Here is a 22,967-nt window from a genome sequence, read left to right on the forward strand (position 1 = left end):
GATTATATGATTATTTTCTTTTATCTATGATAACCTTAGCAGAAAGAGGATTTTGTTTGCAACACATAAAATCCAAGTCTGCAAATCCTGTTGGAACTGAAGGAAACTGAGGATGTTCAGGTGGGACAGAGCTGTGAGGTCATTACAGGTGGGGTCATTATAGGCGAGTGTCAAGATATCAATCTGATGTCACACAAACCCAGAACAGAGCTATGAAGAGGGATGTGATCACTGCCAAAATAAGGAAATGATCATCCATTCAATTTATTTTTGTATAAACTTAGGTGTTAAATGAATGTTATATCTGCAGCATGGACAGCAACTGATCACAAGTGTGTGAAAGTTAATGTGAAATAAAGGAATAGCGATGATGGTAAAAACACGAAGGGCTCCAGACACACCAGTCAGACTGAAGAGTTAATGAGCTAGTTCAGACAAAACCTGTCTTACACTGGCATGTTGTGCTTTCTGACAGCCAACCACAACACAGCAGTTGCTAAGCAACTGGGGTGAGGGGTTGCTGCGAGTGTGTGGATTAAGGTTTTCAGTGTGGTTTAAAGAGAGCAAAAAACCTGAGCTACGCCTACGGAGGACAGCAGTCCTACTGAGTTTGTGCGCGAATGCTGCATGATACGTACTACTGACTGACACGGGTTGTTGGGATCAAACGGTCACTGAAACTGACCGTTAACATTCGTATTTTCGTATTGTGTCCGTCATAAAAGTGCCTGAGAGTGTAAATCTGCAATTATAATTTATAAATGTAAATAGGATCTCAGTTCAAACAAACTGTATCATAAAAAACCATTTTTTTGAGCCAAACCGCATATAAACAAATGAAATTTAAAAATCTCTTACCAAAAATGTTTCGACAAACTTTCCCTTTCTAAATACATCATGCGTTTGTGGCAGGACAATCACCACACAGGACTATTTTCCACGCATAAGATCCTGTTCTGCAGTGAAACAATAGGTTTTTTTCTGCGTTGAAGGAAGCTGCAGCAGCCTGATAAGCTGAACTAAAAAATGAAATGAACGAACAAATGTCCCTGAAACTAGACTCAAAACTGCCTGCAGAGTTTCCAAAGCCATGAAGGAGAGGTTTCAATCGATGTTGGACAACAAGATGCTCAATTAATCAGCTGGGTCTATCAGATATTTATTCAACAGAGGCGTTTTTAGTTATTCTGACTATTACTAAAGTTTAAGCTCCTTAAGGATCTTGTGTGACTCGTGGCAGTAGTAAGGTGTCACATCTGCATCAGAAGCAAAAGCCGCCAGACCTGGGGATGGAAACGAAGTAGGACTATCCATTAATGAGATATTGATGTAAAATTAATAAGGCCCTTCCACAATCAGGAGTGACCTTTCTCAGCGATTCTTTTTCCCCTGAATGTTTAAGTGGGCAACTAAGAGGCAAAAAGAACGTTTACCTAAAGACCCACTTTAATGAAAATGGTCTTTTTGGTGTTTTAAAATTGTGGTATTTTTCTGATAATGGTGAACGTTTATAAAGAAAATTAACCTTAAAATTGCATTTCTAAGAATTCCTTTCTTAAAATTGTTGTGAAAAAGGAGCAGATGCAAAAATTTCTTAAGAAAAAGACTATTTGTGACGTATTTGTCACCGACAGGAAGGCTACAAGCTTCTCAAGAAGGAGGGTCTGAGAGCAGGAATGCCCAGTTGAGTTTATTCTTATTAGTTTAGCATTTAGCTATTGAATTCTATAACTGACTTTATGTTTTGTACAATCAGTTAAGCACATTGAGACAACTGTGTTGTAATATTGGGCTATATACATAAACTGAATTCCTGACCTGCCCCATTCTAATGCAGAATTGTAGACGACTAGATCCTTGTACGTCTTTTCCTCGTCTGAGCTGGAATCTGGATCAAAACTGTACGGCTGGATAGTTCCAATATTGCTTGGCATTTCTGTTAAATGGAAACTGGTTTTGTGAGGGGCTGTAAGCTAGCAGGAGAGCATGTAAACAGAGAGCTCTCGGCTAAGGGAAGGGAAGGGGGGACGGGCTTGCTCTGTGCCAGTAGTCTGATGAAATACTGCTGCTCTGCAAAAACTATGTCTTAAAAAACTGTTATTTTTATTTGGTTTAAAAACAGGATAATCATACTTAAAAGGCCACTGGGACTGCTTTAAAAATGGATTAAAAGATGATTAGAGTGGATCTTTAAGATGCATTTATCTGGAACACAAACTCTGGCATCAAATGTTGTCCACACAAGTGTTTAGTTCACAGAATTCAACCGAATCTGTAAGAAGGAAAGAATTGAAAGTCAATGGGAAGTCAGTTTGCGGCAAAAGAATAAAATTACCCCATCTGGTTTAAGAGCAGAAACTACAGCTCGTTCTCTTGAATAACTTCATGATAGCCTGCTGATTTAAACTTTTTTTCTTGCAGGAGGGACCCTGGAAGCAGTACTTTAAGTGCTTTTATGCCACCAAATGGAACTTCACAGAGAGCCTCAGACAGGCTTTTCAAGTGCCCTGCAATCAGAAAAGACAGATTTCAAGTCGGTGTGAGTCAGCCACACTTAAATCACAAGAGAAAGGGATAGTTTCTTTTTTAAGGAGTTTAACGGCAGGTAAACAAGCCATTTGAAGAAATTATCTCTCGAGAAATTAAAGAGACCAAAAATATCTCCTCGTCTTTCCCATTTAATTTGCTGCAGTCAGACTGCAAACGCTTTCAGTGGCAAGTGTGTTAGTGTTTACATGCCTTTTTTTTGCACCATAAAAATGTCCCCACATTATCTGACAGCACATCTACTTTGTCTTAAGTTTTGTGATTAAACTGTATTAATGTGAAAAAAATGTGTTTCTTTGTGACGGATTTACATGAGCTAAACAGTACATATGAAGGAAATCCAACCAGATTTAACACAAAGATCTGTCAAATAACAATAGAATCAACAGTAAAGCTTAACACATTGCAGTGAATCTGATCAATAACTCCGATTTTTAAAGGGCAGAGGCAAAAAGATTGTGGACTGGAAATCTAAACAGACAGAAGGAAACACTGAAGCCCAAACAAGAGGAGTAAAGACAGAGGCAAATGTGAAAAAAGGCTAATCAGAAAAGAAAAAGCTAGGATACAAGCACTTAAATATGTGGCAACAAATTATACCCAGACCAGCTTGTTCCAGCAGGAAACACAAATCTGCATAAACAAAAAGGGGAAGAGCAACAGATGGGAGGTCATGATGAGAAGAGGTAGCAGAAAGGTAAGAGGTAAAGGATGGGCCATCCCTGACATTTGTGCAGCTGGCAGCGCCACTGGCAAAAGCTGTGCTGTCAGACGGCGAGCTGAGGGTCAGGAGGAAACACACAGGAACAGCGGACACATTTGGAGGAACTGGAAAAAGAACAAAAAAACTCCCAGAGGGGTCGGATAACATTTACCTTTTCATCTATTAGATATAGATTTCTACTCTGGAGGTGCAAGTGTGACATTAGCCTCTGGGGGAGGAACAGTCACTCAAAGCAAGTTCAGGATGAATTGACCACGTTGTGGTTTGCTGGGCATGCTAATCTGACTTATTTTGATTATGGGGGGGGTAGGAAAATCTGAAGTGTGTAGGTCAGTGTAGAAGTGCTGCCGCTAGGACTGAAGCTGTGCTTGGGTTCCATACGGTGAACAAGATTAATGATTTCATCAAGGGTACAATGCCCTCCTCATTCATTCCACGTCACAGAGTAAATCTTGAAAAATTATTCTCCCATAAATCCTTTCGCTACGTTCACTAGAGGCTCGGAAACATGCGTTTGACTGACTGCTTCCTATGAAAAGTCCATGTAAACGCACGCATATGCATGTTTTGGGCTTCCGCAATCGAAACGCTCGCATTAACGCATCACTACGCACGTTTTTAAGTCCAGTTTTTGGCCTCTACATACAAAATGTGCAGCAATTGAATGTGTGCTGAAAGTTAAACCATTTGAACCTTAACCAATCAGGGACTCGGATTTGGTAGCGTCTTTTTCAAAACAAATTGTTTGAAATTAATCATGAAAGACACATTATTCAAAGCGTGTTGTGCCCGGCTGGAATTATATGATACCAACTCTTTTATAGATCGGAATCTATAAAAGCTGTAAAAGAAAGTGCCTGGAGCAAGATTTGCACCGCTCAGATATTTCACAGCAAGCCTCTTCTAACTGTGAGTGAATGTGATATCAGGTAGTGGCAACACTTTATGCTAAAAGCAAGTTCAAAAACCCACGTTCAGCGTGTTCTTGAACACGCCACACATGTCCATTGTGCATAGCATTAGCCACATGCATCCATACAGAGGTTGACTCGTACATGTGCTGCAGGTTTTTGGGTTGTCTGGGCAACAAAGACGATGCAAACTAGTCGATGGTCGTGAGACAGACTCCCAATGCGAGGCATGGAAGATGCACTATAGACGACCTAAAGTAAATTTGTCCTAAAGTAAGCTGCACACACTCATACCGGACAGGTGACGCACGCACAATGTGTGTACTGGCTCCCTACTGACTGCACCCAAACACTGCACACACGGAAGTGCCCAAAGGATGACCACACAAACTACACTCTAGTTGTTGAATTTCCTGATTTTTAACAGTCAGGCTACACGCAAGGAGCATGCACGTTTCACGTGAATAGTACTCACAGGCCCTTTGAGCAGTGTAAAGAACTTTACTTTACTTTACTTTTTTTTTGGAGGGGGTAAAAAAAAAAAGAAAAATCTGTACGACATGACTGCATCTCACCTACTTCCCCCTTACTTACCCTTGCATTATGTATACTGTAAGTGTGTTCACTAGACCTGTCGCCCACAGCATCTCCATATAAAAAAAATGTGGATGAACATTTTTGCTCTCTGGGATCACCGAGTGGTCTACAACTTTGATAAATCATGCGGGTCACCTCTGTGGTCTGTACCGGTTTGCCCACTTTCCCCAGACAGACCATATAATAATGATAATAATAATAAACTTTATTTGCATGGCACCTTTCAAGATATAAATCACAAAGTGCTTCACAGTAAAACACGGAAAAAACAGAATATAAAAAAAGAATTATGAAAGGAAATTTAAAAATGTTGGTTTTTAGCTGCTTTTTAAAAGAAAAGACTGAGTCTGCAGATCTGAGGCTGACAGGAAGGGAGTTCCAGAGGGATGGAGCCACTTCTGCAAAGGCTCTGTCACCTTTAGTTCTCTTAACGACCAGCAGACCCTGGTCACATGATTTCAGGGACCTGCTGGGAGAGTACGGCTGCAAAAGGTTTTTCATATAGACCGGTGCTTGGTTGTTAAGAGCTATGTAGGTTAAAACCAGGTTTTGAAAATATACTGGGAAACGGATGGGGAGCCAGTGCAGCTGAATTAATGACACCCGTAAGGACAGCTGTGAGTCATGCTTAAAACAAAGACACTTATTCGACAATGATGGCCTAAATGAGACACTTTTGGGTGCTAGACTGAAGCTTTTGCAATAAATAAAATGTATGGCAGGTCACTTTATAAACACCTCACAGTCCATGCTGTGGACAATCACGATCAGTCCTCACAATAATGTAGTAGAATTGGTATTTTTCTGTTCAAACAAACAGTTCAAGCATTATATGCATGACTTCTTACCGTGCACAGGTCTTTGTACTGCATCTTCTGGAATTTGGTGTCAGCATTGCCGGCACACAGCTCAACGTACCCCAGCACCACTTGGAACACCGTGTTATGGATGGCTTGGGTGAAGTGCATGTGTAGCTGGTCCATAGCGGTCTGCAGAGAGAGTCCAAAAGACTTTGAGGGAAACCGCTCAGCCAGTTTATGGAAAATCTAACTTTAAGGGACAGATGAGGTTTTTACATGACATTTAGAGTGTGCTGGGCACAGCGTGTTAACTGCACCGCAAGGCTTAAGGGAAATGATGGTTGTCATAAATCTTCAGGTAAACCAAGAGGTTAGATGGAACAGATAAGTTTGTTTTTAAGTTTTTTTAAATAAGGAGGAAATTTGTCCTTTATGATACCCAGCATAAAACAAAATATGACAAAGCGGACATACAATGAACAAACAAAAGGTACACAGTCATATTTGTGACACAAATGCATTTGTAAATGCACATTTTGCATTATTACATAAATAAAGGACAACATAAATACATAAATAAGGACAACTTATTGAAATATAAACAAAAATAAAAACCTTTTAAGAAGTAAATCAACTAATCTTTGGATTTCTGGAGGGAAAAAGGAAGATAAAATAAAAACCTTTTAAGAAGTAAATCAACTAATCTTTGGATTTCTGGAGGGAAAAAGGAAGATGATTTCCACAAGAAAACACAAGTTTAGATCTTACTTTCAACACCACTAACTTTTTTAGGTTTTGTTTTGATAAGATAAGCATCATGATGATAATATGTCACTCAAACGTCACCACCCTCAAATCTAACAAATTCCATTCATCCTGATGTTTCAATTTGCATTTGACACATATCTTTTTAAAAATTAATTTGACTTGAATAAAAAAAAAAAGTTTCCAATGAACAACACCTTCATTCCAGAAAAAACATTTCAAATAAGTCACACGCAACAACCCTGTTGTGGATGTTCTCTCTTATTACCAAAGAGATCTAGTTTCACCATCATTCTGCGTTCTGCACTCTTTTTCCCTCCACTACACTTTGTCACCACTGGACCCTGAAGAAATGAGGACACCAGCGCTGCAGGAGACAAAGGCACAACACTGAGCAATGCCCTCAGAAGCCAGTGCTGCTTTGTAATTAGATTTGTCTTACCATACGCTTATGAGCAAAAAATGTGACTCCCCGCTGACACAAAAGTAATTCATACATTTCTTTCTTTTTCCTCTCGGAGACTGAAAGCATCAGGAAAAATATCTAAAAGGCAAAAGGGGACAAAACTATGGCAACACACATAATAATGATTTGAATCTCCTGCTACCAATCTCTTACAGAGTCTTTAATAAACTACATCATGATTATTCATCCTAATGACATTTCTACCAAACAAGCAGACAGATGGAGAAACGGAAAGTGAACCTTTTAGCTTTTAGGTTCACAGAAAAGTGTGACGTGGGGTTTTGTTCCATCAAGTGCTTAAAAAAAACTAACAGATCTATTGGCAAACATATAATTCAAATTATGTGCACAAAAATACACAACTTGAATTTGATTCTGCAGAAAAATGTGAAGTAAAATAACTAAACATGTTGAGATAAAGATGCAACCCTCAGTGAACATCATTACGTTTTTTTCATTGTTGTCCTACAAAGCCTTTTGTCCCGTTAATGATTAAACATTTTAATTAAAACTCCAAAATGAAAATTTCCTTTAAAACAGCAATGAGGCTAAGGGAATCATTAAAGTATTTCCCAACAAACTATTCAACCATCCCTAAATAAGAAATCTAACCAAGCACAGCAGAAGAAAAAATAAGAGAACTTCAGCCGTGGAGCTTAACCGAGAGCAACCAGACTTTCTTTTTTTGGTCCCAATGCTTTCAATTTAAGATATCGTTGGCCGGATGTATGGGGTTTGGTTTCAAAACCTGTCTGTATGTGTGTGTGTGTGTGTGAGCTGTACGTGCAAACGCCGTAAGGAAGAAGAAAAAAACAAGGGCACCAGCACGTAACGGGTCAGGAGACGGCATCCATGGGAGAAAAACGATGAACATGAAGGAGCTCCACTGATCCACAAACAGAACAGGAGTCCTCATGCGGGCTCTAGCCTGCAACCGTGCACGAATTTGGTCAACAAACACTCCTCACTGCTGGGCTTTTTACAGAACTGGGTGGCAGAACCAGGAAATAATGTGCGCTAGATTCTGATCGGACATGTTCCATTAATGGAAAAATCAATGAATATATTCTGCTACCCAGAGGGAAAAAATGTAAATGTCTCCAGTGTGACAGCATTATTCATTTATGCACATTTATTCCTCATTTGCTATTCATTAGTACACAGACATGAAATACATCACACATAACCTGGGTAAAACATGACAACGGCAACACGCCTCACAAACTCAGACAAGGCACTGTGCAGCAAGGACATTATCAACAACGCAGCATCCTGCTCCTGTTTCCATCACACCACATACCAGTGCAGCATTAATGAATGATGGACCAGGAAACACCCAGCCCAAAATATGTCAAAAGATGAGCTCAAATAAACTCAGAATTTAAACTCAGGTGGATTGAAAAACCTTTTATTGACTAAAACACAGAGGACAGTTCCAGAAACAAAATATTGTTCGACTATATTGCATTTAATTGTTTATGTTTTATATGCATATTAAGCCTTAGTCACTTGCAACCGTTTCCAGGGTTGACCTGTATGGGTTTTGGGATTGTGCGGGCCCAGGGAGGTCATTATCCGTTCCCCTTTTATTTTTACGGCCATCTCAAGGGACATCGTGGAAATAGAACGTTTGATTGTCGAGCGTGTGGTAAGTATCTGTACAGCTAATGTGAGTTAAATGCACCTTACACCATACTCTAGTCAATAGTAAGGTAAGCGTACAGATTCCTTACAGGCGGCACGAAAATGCTGCATGCACACGGTGTGGACCTGGTACGTCGGTGTCCGTAGGATGCTCACACAAACTACGCCCTCATTGTCTAATCTACTCATTTCTAAGTCAGGTTGCACGCAAGGACCATGTGCTTTTCACATAAACAGCACCATCAGGGCAATGCCCATAAGGGCAGTTGAAACTAAGGCTGTAGGTGTTCATGCAAAAAAGTTTTAAAAACAAAAATAATAACGTTAATTTTTTTATGCCTCATTTTATACTACAAGTTTACTAATCAAAAATGAGGTAAACCTGTACATTAAAGCTTCAGCAACCCTTAAAACACAAAACTACTTTCATGGGAAAATGGGGAGGGTAGTGGTTAAGAAGATAACTATCTTCTTAAAAGTGTTTTTTTAAATAGATTTTCACCTTAAAAAGACTCTAATAAAGCTGTACAAAAACAAAACCTCAACACAATAATGTTCGTGACAACGGCATCTTTAATGTTTGACACTGACAAAGCTTTTTTTGTTTTTTTTTCAAGGATTATTTGGAGAACTCTGAATTCTTTTTCTAGGGGATTTCTGTGACTGACAGTTACCATAATTGGAAATAAATAAGGTACACTAGAAACACAAAAGAAAGCATGCATGCTCTGTGGACTTGTTCAAAGTGCCTGAAATATAATTTCCTACCTGAAGAAGCAGCAAAATGTTCTGACTTGAACGAAAACCCTGAGACAAATATAGATATCTAGAAGAACAACTACAGCATTACAAACACAAATGCTGTACATCCAAAGTGTTACTTAACCCAGCAAGTATTCTAATACTATGCTAATTCCTGTTTGTAATTTATGAGCCATTGTTTTTCCATTATTGTTGTATTATCTCTTTTCACATTTGTTCTTAAAGAGTTACATGATCTTTTTTGTCATGTCTTAATTAGATTTAGGAACTTTTTTTGGTCGTTTTGCAAATGATAGACTTTTTTGTGCATAGAATCAATTACATTGAGTTCCCAAATAGGACAAAAAAAAACTCACAAACTTGTAGTGACCATTTAATGTAAAACTGACTAAAATATATTTTAAAAGCAGTCAAGTTTTATAGTCATTTTTAGAAGCCTTAGGTACTTAAGTTTTAAAGTCTATGTTTGAATTTGACAGTTTTTAAATATCTACTAGATTTTCCAGTAATAAGAACTTCCTATGACAGACAATAATAAGAATAGATGAGAAATTTTTAAACCTCTTTGCTACAGTCCTACAACCAAACGAACCCACAATATGACGCAATTAGGACCATCTTGAACTATTTTCAAAAATTCCTCAGTCCAAGAACTAACCTGTGTTTTTCCCAGGAGTGTGTAGGCCATCTGGACCTTGGTGTAGTGCAAAACATCAAAGTGCTTACAAGTCTTCGACAGGGCGACGTCAAGCTGCTCCTGGAGCCAAAAGTAGTCGATGAAGGGAAAGAGGCAGCAAAAAAAACAAAGAGGAGAAAAAAAGCAGGGATTATCAACTTTAAGACCGGGGATTCAGAAGCACACAAATGTTCAGATGTAAAGCAATCAGGTCAAGGGCAGGTAATTAGATCGGGATGCATATGTGAGAAACTGAGAAAAGTTTAGAAGACACTGAGCAGCAGGAGGATGTGTGAAAACGGACACTTTGAGCTCGAAAAGTAAAGCGCTGACAAAGGCCAAGCGATCAAATGTATTGCATTACCCAACAATTTCTAAAGCCTTACAAGTGAGACTACACTTGTGCATTAAGAGTATTAAGTTAAGACTGCAGCTGACACAACATGTAGAAGGTGCCTTAGAGGGAATAACTTTTCTAAATTATGTCAGCGGTAAAGTAAATTAACTAAATATGCACAACTATACTGGTATATTTGCATCATTTATTCTCAGTGGGTTAAAGCCCTGACAGTGAACTCTAAAATCCATTTACAGGACATGGCTCATAAAAGGTGTGACTGAACTTCGTTAACATGTTTACTTGAGAGATTTAGAGGCTTTAGCGCCGCTTGTTCACCATCCCATACAGGCTAATAGATTATATAAGTGTATGTGAGCGTGTACGCATAAACCCATCTCTCCTGAGTACAAACCCAGTAATCAATCAATCGGAGTACAGCAGCAGCAGCAGAGGTAATTGCAACAGCATTACCATTTCTCATATGCAGGCAGAATGACAGTTATAGATCATACAGATGTAATTTAGTTTGCTTGCACTGTCTTATTAATGTATTTTTGATGGTGTCAATGTATAGTAGACCTATGACAAAGCCAAGCTATCAAAAGCTCAAATTTAAGCAAATTAAAGTTTTATAAACAATAACTTTAGGTAAATGTAAGAACAACGTTGATTATCTCATAAGTGTTTCCATAAATATTTCTTTAAGACAGCAGAAGCAGATAAATACATGAGTAACATACCTCTATTTGTTCTAAAGTGTCTTGTAGCTTTGAATTCAGTTCACTGTTGAACAAAAAAAGAACATTAAAAAAAGATTACTGAGAGAAAAAGTAAAATTAATCATTTTAATATCAAGACTGAAATGATAAAATAATATTAACATCCTGCTGGATTCATAATTTATACATTTATGATTCTTTACCAGCATTGTTTTTTCGAATAGAAGAAAAAAGAATATTAGTGTCAGAAGTCAGAGCTCTGTCTCCACCTCTGGTCACTGGTGGGAGCAGTCTCCAGAGTAATGAATGTACTTCATCTCCCAGCAACCCCACCACACTCTTCCTGGATGCTACACACCTGACTCTCATTCACCCAAAAAAAAAAACGAAAAAATTCATGACTTTCTGTTGAGCATCCTTTTTTGTTCAACCAGTTTAACAGGGACACACAACAGGAGGATTTTTTTTAAAAAAAGGTGACATGTTATGCTGTCATTTGGAAATAATCACTTGGGAACTATGTTTTCTGAATTTCTGAGCCTGAGTTGCGACCCTCTCTTGTTGATTTTCTAATAGTCATTCAATTAACCAATTTTCCCCAAACTTTACGTTCCTGCTGTGAGACCAGTGAGTGAGGTAAACGCTTAAATGGAAATTGCCGTCAAACTAATAGTCGAGCAGGAGCTACAGAAATAGTGACCGTGTTAGACATCCCAAGACACGGATTCAGTTCCCTTGTGACTCTTCCACTCCCCAAAAGATCCACTGACAATCCTCCTCTGTTTCAGCGCTCTGGTCCCTGTTTTGTTCAGGGTCTCTTTTAGGTCAGCTTGTTCTTACGTAGTGCCTTGTGAGTCGGCAGTTGCCTCAGGGACACCGTGTCCTTAACAAATTGCTAATTAAGTATCGTGGCTTCAGCTGAGGATGGAGAGCATAGAGGAAGGGAAGAGAGAAACTAAAGACTTTTAGCAATGTTTAACATTTTTTTCTAAAACAGGTAAGAAAAAATGCAGTTTACTTTTTTCCTAAGTGATTTGATATTTATAAATGAATATGTGTTTAAAATGTATATCTATGTACAGATGTCATATGACTTAAATCAATATGGCAAAAAGACATGTTTTACCCATTTTCTACTCATCTAGAAAAAGATCAATTTTGTTCTACCTGTACTTGTTGCAATGGCGATAAAAGCAACTCAGGTTGCCTACTAACTTACAGAAAATTTACAGAAGTTAAATTTAAAGATTTTTGAGACCTTAAAATGTATTTTAAGCACGTATGTACAAAGAAATTGTTGTCTGCAATTTCTTGCAGTACACATGCGCCTTGCTAACCTATAGTTTAGATGTCTTTCGGCAAACCGCGCTGTTTGGTTCAAAAGAATTTCTACTAACCAGGTTTAACCACCAGGTAATCCTGATTTTCAAGCCATTTCTTGGAGAATTTCCCATTTTCCTGCACTAACATCCATGAGGTAATTAGCTAGCGGTTGTTAGACGATTAACGACCACTTCGTGACCCTATGACACCCTGGAAATATTTTTTGTAGTGTCAGGAAATCACATTCATGAGAAAAAGATTTAAGATCCACTCACCTGAATTTAAGACATTTTAATGCTTGTTTAAGGCTTCTTTTAATATAATTAAATTTTAGATGTTTTAATACATTTTAAGGATCAACAAGCACTCTGCAATATTACTAGTTTTAGAGAATAGAGGAAAAGCTTCACATTCAGTGACAGCTCTACTTGCAGTTGTCATTACATTAAATTTTACTAAGGGATTTTATTAGGGCCAAAATTTGTAGGATGAATATAAAAACCGTAATTCAGATAGTGCAGACGAGGTCTAGCCAATATCAGCTGCAGTAAAAACATGATTAGAAGTCAAGGAAAAGAAAGTCCACAAGGTTGTCCCAGAAGCTGGCTGAACTCCAGAGGAGCGAACTGATCAATGTTGTGTCCAGGCAAATGCACAAATACATCTGAATGTTAATAGGCAAAGCCCAAGAGAGTGTAAAGCAAGGTCTTCTGGCACCACCAGAAAAAGGATAAATGCTTGCTCATTATAGAACGTTGCAGTTCGTCCCCAGCTCTGCAGTTAAGAGAGATCGGAGCTTAGTCCCAAACTCAATGGCTGTACTATTGCTTCTTATAGGAAGACAAAAGGAGATGAAATATAATTCATAATTTTTCAATTCCAACCTCTTTGACGTAAAGTATCTTCCAAAGTAAATGCCCCATGAGAGTGGTGCTTTGGAAAAGCACCTTGAAAATTACCTAGAACACTAAATTATCTGCTGTTAATCTTTTATCTTTAATCTTTGTACAGTTCTATACTATGCCACCATGTCTTCATTAATACGTTTACAGATGCTGCACCTCCTAACATACTGGCACCCTTCCATGATCAGAAAGAATACATGAATAAAAAATTAGGTGGGTAAGATCTAATTAACAATCCAATCCCGTTGGGGGCCACAAGGACTGAGTCACATGGAGTTAAACGTTTCTTTTCATTTCCTCTTGAATTTTTTTTAACCAATGATGACTGACAATTTGTATCCAAAGAGCTTTGAGGTGAATGTCTCCATATTGATTTGCTGACTTGTTAAAAAGGTAGTATGAACTATGCTTCAAGGGCTGGGTCAAATTTTCCCTTAAATGAGGATGTCATTTTTTAGTAGATAGCCACTGCTACAGGAAAAGAAGTAAGAAAAGTTCTAAGGCAACGAAAGGCTTCAAAGAGTAAAACATGGTGAGAGGGGACAAAAGTCATTATGCAACTAAGGAAAAGGAGGAAGTTAATGGGGAGAAAAATGCAGAAGAGGGGGAAAAGTATTAATAAGGAAGAAAACATTTATAAAAGAGAAAGTCAACCCTTTAACACCGGAGCTTTAGCTCCAGTGTTGGCGTTCTTTCAACTACAGTAACTCTTCAACTGTTAACACAATTTAAGTTATTCCAGCAGATTATGAAGGGGAGAAAAGCAGCTTTGCGCTGGAATGCAACACTTTACTTTCTTCTAGAGTAGGGCAGCTTTACGCAGTTATGCGCATTGGAGCAAAGCCAATATGCAAAGCTGCTGTTCTTCAAAATCAAATGATTCACGTTGATCGCGTAAAAAATCAAAGAGTTATGGTACATCAAAGAGTGTATTATTTAGACGTCTGCAGCGACATCTCCAGTGTTACAAGGTTAAAGCAATCGTGTCCATCCAACAAACTTTCTTTTGTTTTGTATTCCAATTTTAGAGTAACATTTAATGTAAAATGTAGACGTTTTTAGAAGTTTCTTGGAATTTTTGCCAGTCACATAATCTTCTCTGGAAGTGTCAAGTTTGAGTAAAATACCTTTAGTCTGCATAAGCTGCCAAAGTAAATGAATAGTTCTAAAATAGCAGTTTGTCCTATTGATATATCTTCAAACAAAAACTTGATTTTCATGGTTCAGAACTATATGAGCAAATGAAAGTGGTAGCATAATGATTTGGAGATAGACATCTATCAAAACCATATACAGTTGAGTGATAAAATCTTTGGCATTACCAATTCTGAAAGTTGCCCCACAAAAATGAGAGACAGAGGTAGGGGTGTGATGATAACAGCGGTGATGACCTGATCACCGCACTTTTTTTTTTTTTTTGAAAGTTCTGCATATGGTGCATGATTGGAACTATAATAAACACATTAAACACATTCATCTTTCCTGTGTTCAGACTTCAAGGGTTTCTTGGCGAAACCTTTTATTAGTGTTCTCCTGCACTCCCTCGGCTGCACCTCGGCTCTCACTCCTTAGAGCCGCACGCGGCTCACTCTACTTACACACGTACGCGCGGTTTTAGAAGCACATACACATCCTCACAGAAGTTTCTGTCTTGCGAGGAAACACGACAAATTTACTGCGTTCCAATTCTTCATTTCCATTGTATTCATTTCCATTACAAGCTGCGTGCGTTCTTAAGTGCGCGACACGGCCGCCCCCCGGAGGATTTTGTATTGGGGCGGTTATTACTGTTCTCATTCACTCTGTAACACCAAACATGAACGCGCGCTGTTAGATTTCCATGAATATCACTGCATGTTTTGTTTGGGAACTATTTTGTGCAGCGCAAAGTTACGTGTCTGTATAAATAAAGGCAGAGCCTCCTGCCCCGTGTTCTTCAGGGGTGTCAGGCTAATGGCTACCGGAAGGTGACAAAGTGTCTGCAGTCTCGTTTATTACTCGTTTATTAATATATAATATTCTGAGAAGATGTCTGCACCAGAGAGCACAGAATCAACATGCACCCCCAACACACACACAGTAACAGTCATTCTACAACACCTACATAGTTAGTTCATTAGTTAGATAGGTAGTAGTCAGTTGTTACTGTTATTTGTTAATAAAGAATACTTCTTTGTAATTGTATACATTTGCGACGCTGCCGCAGGGGATTATGTGTTTTTTTTTAAATTTAGTAGTAGTTGCAGCAAAAGTTGTTTCAAAAGAACAAAACTTGTACTTTTTGATTTTAGAAGTGTGAAAAATAGGAAACATTGCAGAAGGCAATATTGGGGGGGGGGGGGGGGGGGGGCTGCGGTTAACCATGACACTGCGCCCCCTGCTGGTTCATCACCGCAGTGATAAAAAATCCCACACCGTCACAGCTCTAGACAGAGGTGGTCGTGGTGATTGGAGCACTCGGGAACATAAACAAAGCATGCAGCACTTCTCTCTCTACATGTACACATCAACAAACACTGAAGGAGCAACGTGGGGGTGTAGCATTTTGCTCTAGGACACTTTATATGGAATGCCTGGGGATGAAACCATCCATCTTCAGAACGGTAGATGAACATTGCCTACCCCCTGAGTCACGCTAGAACCGACATGGAAGGAAAAATACTAGGTTGCATCAAAGTCCTCTGCAAAAACTGCAACATCTAGAAGCAAAATGTCTAAAAGACAACATTTACAAGAAAGGCAACAAGTTTAAGGAGTGGGGCTAAAAGCATGGATACAAAACTCCTTATGTTTAAAAACCAGGTTGAATTTGACAGAAAACTAACCAATCTAAATGTTTCATGATATTCTGGAGCATAATGGAGGGGCCTTATTATTCATAAATGATAACAACCACAGAGTACTTATAATCTGCTAAATGCTTTTTGTATCACATATTTATTCATGGAGAAAACAGTACTTCAAAGACAGTTTCTTCTTCATATGTTTTTACATTTTGTAAATGTATTGGTCTAAAATGCCTTTCTCGGACCGAGTCTAGGATTGTTTACAAGCATTCTAAGGATGTCTGCTAAGCTTAAAGTTTCTAATGGATAAATGCACTGGTAACCAAAATGCAGACACACAATGACGGTGTTAAAATCACACGTTTTACTTTCATGCACACGAAATTCCAATGATAACTTATTCAAGCAAAACACTTCATTAGTAATTGCATGCCTCTAGACAAAATGGTGCAAAAAAAAAGATTCCCTTGCCATCACTCCAATTAATTTAATATGGTAAAATAAAGAAAAAGTGATAATTACCTATGCAATAAGCAGAAATGGAGAGAAAATTTACAAACTATGGTGTTTATCATCTAACACAAATTATGTGCACAATTGTTTCTTTTTGTCTTCAATGCCATTTAACGATCTGTTTTTTTATCTTCAAATATCACTTCATCTCCCCAGTTAGAGACAAATATGATGTGTACTATTGGTATATTATCTTAAAATGTGTTTTGTCTATCATGCTTCCAACTGTTGCTGTGCCCACTGTCTGCCAATGTCTTTTAATCCTGCAATAGGATGTTTTCTCAGTGGAGGATAAGCAGTATAGTGCTCAAGTTAGAAGCTGCCAGATATACTGAACATGCAATGTTGTCTGCAGAGAAAACCGATTTTAGCCAAACACAATTTGCTAGAAATGACAAGAGCAGACTAGATGTGTATTGCTCTGAGCTAAAAGTGTTTGCAGGTACCTCACTTAAAGCAACATACCTATCAAGAAAGACAGAGAATCTCGCCTAAAGTGTGGGTTTTTGACCCTGTAAAGCCGAGTACATTTAAAATACTTGACAGAAAATAGAAATGTTTTAGGATTTAAATGTTTTTAAGCCTTTAAATTAAATCCACAAAACACTTTTGCATTTTTTTTTACGAGATATAGATAGAAACATGGACTTGTGAAACTAGTAACCAAATTAAATGCAGTTTCCTTTTGTAATATTCCTCATGAATTTGGGTCTTTATAAATTAATCCAAACAGTCCCAAAAGACCCAACAAGAAAACCCCAAAAAATGAAAGCTTCTCTTGCCTTTTCGCTCATTAAAAAAAAAAATCCAACATGGAAAATGTCCAGCACAAAAATATCTGTTGATCAAAAACAAAACAAAAAAAGAGTTGCCAGAAAACCTAAAAAAAAAATTCATGGACTCTTGAGAAATTCCTCTGCTGGCTTATAAAAACAAAAGCAGATATTTCTAAAGGTGAGTGATCCAAAACCTTTTGGTTTAAAGCAGCAGAATTTCAGACAAAGAACATGTCAGCAGTCAAAAATGGTAGTTGAAGTGTAAGGGTTTTAGGGCTGATTTGCTAATTCATGACTGGGAAGAGATGCTGCATTAAATTGAATCATGAGTTCAGGCATCTACATAAAACCTGATGAAACCCTAACCTGAATCTGACTGAACTGCTGTGGCATTATATCAGAAAGTACAAAACTAATTATCAAGTTAGGGTGGGAACTGAATAATAGATATATTTATTTAAAAAAAAACAAGATTTGTTTTCAGTTGTGCCTGTCAAACACTTGACTTCTTAAAATCTGACAGACATGCAAACAAATAAGAAGAAAAGTCAGGGACAAACATTTTAAACAATTTTTCAACTGTTTTTTCTTCTTCTAAATAAATAAAAATAGTTTTTCACAGAGCATAGCTGCAATGTAATAACTATAAAATAATGATGTGCATCAATACTCCTCTGATTACGTTTTAAATGTCTTCATTAAACTGCCCAGACACTACCTTATGCAGCTGTAGTGTTTGAAGGTGCTGGCAGCCTTTTGGCATTCCAGGCAGAGCTGGATTGCACCTGGATAGTCTTCCTCCTGAAGGAGGAGGAAAAGGGAAGAAAATCAATATGAAGGTTAAAATGCTGTTAAGAATCATCATGTGAGACATGTAATGTAACAAAAGAGAAAAAAAATGCTAAAAAAATGTTGAAGGTGACAACATTTTTAGAACGAGTGAAAAAATAGATACAGTAATATACAATCACAACTCCCTGATCAATATAACTATTGATTTGCTGTCACCAAATATCAAGTTTTAACAATAAAAACCTTTCGTAAACAGATTTTCCTATTTCCAGCATCCCTACTTTAATGGCAGTGAAGTTGGTAGAAATTGAAAGATAATTGTAGATGCCGGTGATAACAAGCCTCCTGTTAAATTACGATGCATAGAAATCCTAAATGTGGAACCACTTTGACTGCCATTTGATGGTTACCAAGTAACGTATTAGTCATTTCAAAGCAGATCCACACTGTTAATGTGGTAATTAAACAGAAATCATAACATCAGGCAGGAGGATATTGTCCATTGTCCATATTGTCCATGCGTAACTGTATATCTAAGCCACCATCGGTGTGTACATGTGTGTGTGCCTGGGTGAATGGGACTGTGCCTGTAAAGCACTTTGGACCTTTGAGGGAGGTAGAAAAGCGCTATTCAAGCATACCATGATATACCTTTTGGGATTAAAAAGGTATTTTAGAATAAAGTTTGATTTCAAATCACAGTGGCTTTTAAATCTATTCTTTAATGAAACAGATGACAAAAAACATATTTGCACGGAGAATATCTGATGAAACCTGTTTTCTATGAGCGAACAAGAGTAAGTTTTTATAGAGACGACCATACCTCCAGCATCTCACTCAGTCTTACATCTGTTCTTTGCTGTGTGAAGGAGAAAGACAACAGACAAGACCACAATTAACATCAAATAAGATAATAATGCATATGAAACATAAATGATGTCTGTCTGAGTGGTAGATGCTTTACTGATGCCCTTATCTTTTAACGACAACAGCTAAAGCAAATCATCTAAGGAAAAAGGAATTAATTAACCTGATATTTACTTACAGTTCAAATTACAGTGCAACTTTGGTAACACGGCATGCAAGACAATATTTACCCCAACAAATCTCTCCAGTTTACATGAATCCAACTAATGCCTAGAACCAAACCAAACTATCAATTTACGGCTGTACAATGATGATTTAAAATGCGTCTTAAAAACCCACTCCAATGAAAACTGTGCTTTTGGTGTTTTTAACATATATTTGTAGCTTTTTTCAGGTGATGGAGGACATGTATAAAATAATTTAAAGCTCAGTTGTGACGCAGCAGCTGAAAGGGTCGGGCCAAAGACACTCTGCTCCCCTCCATTCGGATACATCCACTTGCAGACAAATACAGTGGGGCAAAAAGTATTTAGTCAGCCACCTATTGTGCAAGTTCTTGCAATTGCAAAAAAATTAAAGAGAGGCCTGTAATTTTCATCATAACTATACCTCAACCTTGAAAGACATAATGGGGGGAATTTATTTGTGAATTATGGTGAATGTAAGTATTTGGTCAATAATGAAAGTTCAGCTCAATACTTTCCTAAATAACCTTTGTTGGCATTGACAGCAGTCTAACATTATCTGTAAGTCTTCACAAAGTTTTCAGAAACTGTTACTGGTATTTTTGCCCATTACATCTTGATCTAGATCTCCTCTAGAGCAGTGATGTTTTGGGGCTGTCGCTCGGCAACACGGACTTTCAACTCCCTCCAAGGATTTTCTATGGGGTTGAGATCATTTTGTGATCATTTTGACCCCACAGGGTGAGATCTTGCAGGGAGCCCCAGATGGAAGGAGATTATCATTTGTCTTGTTTGTCTTCCATTTCCTAATAATTGCTCCTACAGTTGATTTCTTCACACCAAGCTGTTTACCTATTGCAGATTCAGTTTTCCAGCCTGGTGCAGGTCAACAATTTGGTGTCTGGTGTCCTTAGAGAGGTCTTTGGTCTTGGCCATTGAGGAGTTTGGAGTGTGAGTGAGGTTATGGACATGTGTCTTTGATATAGATAACCAGTTCAAACAGATGCCATTAATACAGGTAACAAGTGGAGGACAGAGGATCCTCTTACAGAGGAAATTACAGGTCTGTGAGAGCCAGAAATGTTGAAAAATAAGAATTTATTTGCAATTTAAGTAAAACTCACAATTAAATTCTTTAAAAACCAGACTTTGTGATTTTCTGTGTTTTTTTTAACCTTTTGTCCATCATTGTCGAGGTCTGATATAAGACCTTTATTGTGCTAAACTATATCCACATATATAATGATAAATTACACTAAAAAACAATTTTTTTAACTCAAATATTAGTTATTTTCATAGTGTATTTTCCCACCGAAAGTAAGACGACTCGATTTTTAAAGCACCTGCTGTTGCTCCATTTTGGTGCCGCCCATTTCATGATATCAACCTAGAGTCAGCCTCTGCAGTGTGTCTGCGTTTCATCCACGAAAACAAACAACATCCAAACTTTTGCAAAGATAGATGTCCATATTGTGCATATAAAATGAAAGCATTTTTGACAAACACTGCTAGCTCCATGGAAAAAGTGTGTGTGTGTTAGCCTGGTGCTGGCAGTGCAGACTCTTCCTGGGAGGGGCTGTTCCTCACTTATTTACATCACAACTAAGAACCCACTCATTTTTGTGGATTGGGGGGTGGGGGTGCTCAAAGCACAGGTTTTTAGAGGAATGCTCAGAAATGCGTGAATGGATCAAAATACCACTTAAGGGTTGTGTAAAGTGAGGAATGAACATTATAATACACTTAAAAGCTCCAAAAATTGATTTTGCAGGATATAAGCCCTCCAATCAAGTTTGACAGAAGTAAACATTTCATTAAATAAATACATTTAAGCAAGACACTCAGAAATATTCTAATAGATTAAAATACTCTAAGGCAGGGGTTGGGATCCTTTTTGGCCGAGAGAGCCATAAACGCCACATATTTTTAAAATGTAATTTCATGAGAGCCATACAATAATGTAGCGTCCCTTTCCCACACTGAGGCACTGACATTTAACCACTTTTAAGGTTCTTTATTCTGCTTACTGCAGGCCGTAACCAACACCGTACAACTTGTTCAGCAACTCCTGAATATCTCCAACCGAGAGCGCTTCTCCCAACTTTTTGTTCCACCGCTCCCAGCCAGCCCTCCTATTTCCATTATTCGGCCCATAGATGAACCCCATTGGTCCAAACTCCCCAACAACAGGCTGAGCGACAGAACTGAGGGCCAATCAGCATCTCTGCTTGATGCGTTCAATGAACTCAGAAAACTTAGAACTTAGAACGCGACCAAACAGCCACCCAGTCCTCTACAACAGCGGTCCCCAACCTTTATGCACCACGGACCGGTTTGAAATTTGGCTACAGTCACAAACCAGCGTATAATATGTGGTGTACAAACACTGTTGCAACGCTACAACAGAGGCAGAGACACGTGATAAGCCGTACTCTGCGCTTTTATTTTGACACGCTAGACATTGTACATCGCACAGGTGTCATCATCCTCTCTCCTTACCACACTCATGGTGCTAAAAAGAAGTAAACACAACAGGAAGAAATAACTAAGGGTGAAACAACATAACTGCCAGATGAAAGGACCCATAGGCAAAAAGAAAAACCCATGCTCAACCCTCTTTTGACCAAAGCAGGCAAAGGGGATTGATTCCCATAATTGCCTGTGCTACCAGCTCCGAAAGTAACCCCTGGCTGCAGCCTGGGGGACTCCGACAGCAGGCTAAACATGCACGTGACTGACACTACAGTACAACAAAGTGACATGATATGACCTGCATGAAAACTGTGGTATTTTCTGTACATAACAATAAACACCAATTATGACATGAGCAACGTCCTCTCTGCTCGCAACACTCTCTGATCGCTAATCGTTATGATAACGTTTAAACTTGCCTTCAAAATAAGTGCATGAAAAATCCGACTCACCACAAAGCTGAATGGTGCGGGGGAATCTCCCATTTGGATAAATCTGTATTTTAAGTAGGACTCCTGAAACTGTCTATTAAATGTAGCTTTCTCTTTTTTGGGGAGTGGAGGGCTCCTCTTCTGTCTCCTGGCTGGGCATTTTCCCCTTGGCAAAGAAACTTTCCAAAGACGTTTATTTTTTATTCATTTTGCTAGCTCCTGGGATTTATTTTAGCGGTAACCTATCACATGACTGAGACGAGCGCCTTGGCCTGCGTTAAGAGTGACATAGACGGATGTAACAGAGAATAGGGTCATTTTTCAAAGTAAAACATCTTTCAGATTCCGAAATAAATAAAACGTAAGTAATGTCAGTTATCTATTCTTTCTGGGCGGCCCGATACCAAATGACCCACAGACCGGTACCGGTACCGGTACCGGTCCGCGGGGTTGGGGACTGCTGCGCTACAATATGTTTAAAACTAAAAATACAACTGAATGTGTGCATTTTGTGCAATTTCAACACTTTTAAAGTACAATAAATATGTGGATTCTTCTTAATAACATTGTTATGCTGTTGCTAATAAATGATGAGTATTCCTTAGCATTAATGTGACTTCTGGTGCTGCATGGTGGATTTGCTGATGGTCTTTTCTGGTTGATCCATGGTGAGTTTAAGCTTCATGCGGGCGTTGAGACTTTCATCTGTTACACGTGATCGTAGGTTGGTCTTAATGTTCTTTAGATGTGAGAAGACTACTCACATGCAGACGTGGAGCCAAACACACACTCACACGCTGCAGTGTGTGGAATGCGACGGGCAGCGTGTTCTAAGTTTTGACAATCTGCGCGTTTCACCTCGCTGCCTGTGCCCACTACCCCTCCCCCTTTCCTCCTCACACACCCCAGCAGCTGCGCTCCTTCTAAGAGACGGGAGCGTGCATCTGCAGGGACGGCAATTCGCAG

General features: G+C 38.6%; 1 protein-coding gene across 2 annotated transcripts in view; it reads right to left on the reverse strand.

Moving 5' to 3' along the window:
• vps50 (VPS50 EARP/GARPII complex subunit) overlaps positions 1–22,967 on the reverse strand; it is a 126,146-nt gene that overhangs the window by 72,294 nt on the left and 30,885 nt on the right. For both annotated transcript variants that reach the window (XM_023959805.2, XM_078954957.1), the window contains exons 8-12: positions 18,870–18,905; positions 17,973–18,055; positions 10,973–11,015; positions 9,875–9,973; positions 5,628–5,768 (exon numbers count right to left, since the gene is read on the reverse strand). In XM_023959805.2, coding sequence (XP_023815573.1) covers positions 5,628–5,768; positions 9,875–9,973; positions 10,973–11,015; positions 17,973–18,055; positions 18,870–18,905 — 402 coding nt within the window. The remainder of the gene's footprint in view (positions 1–5,627; positions 5,769–9,874; positions 9,974–10,972; positions 11,016–17,972; positions 18,056–18,869; positions 18,906–22,967) is intronic.

Source organism: Oryzias latipes, chromosome 11, assembly GCF_053564925.1.
Source record: "Oryzias latipes strain Hd-rR chromosome 11, Olatipes_Hd-rR_3.1".
Lineage (NCBI taxonomy): Eukaryota > Metazoa > Chordata > Actinopteri > Beloniformes > Adrianichthyidae > Oryzias > Oryzias latipes.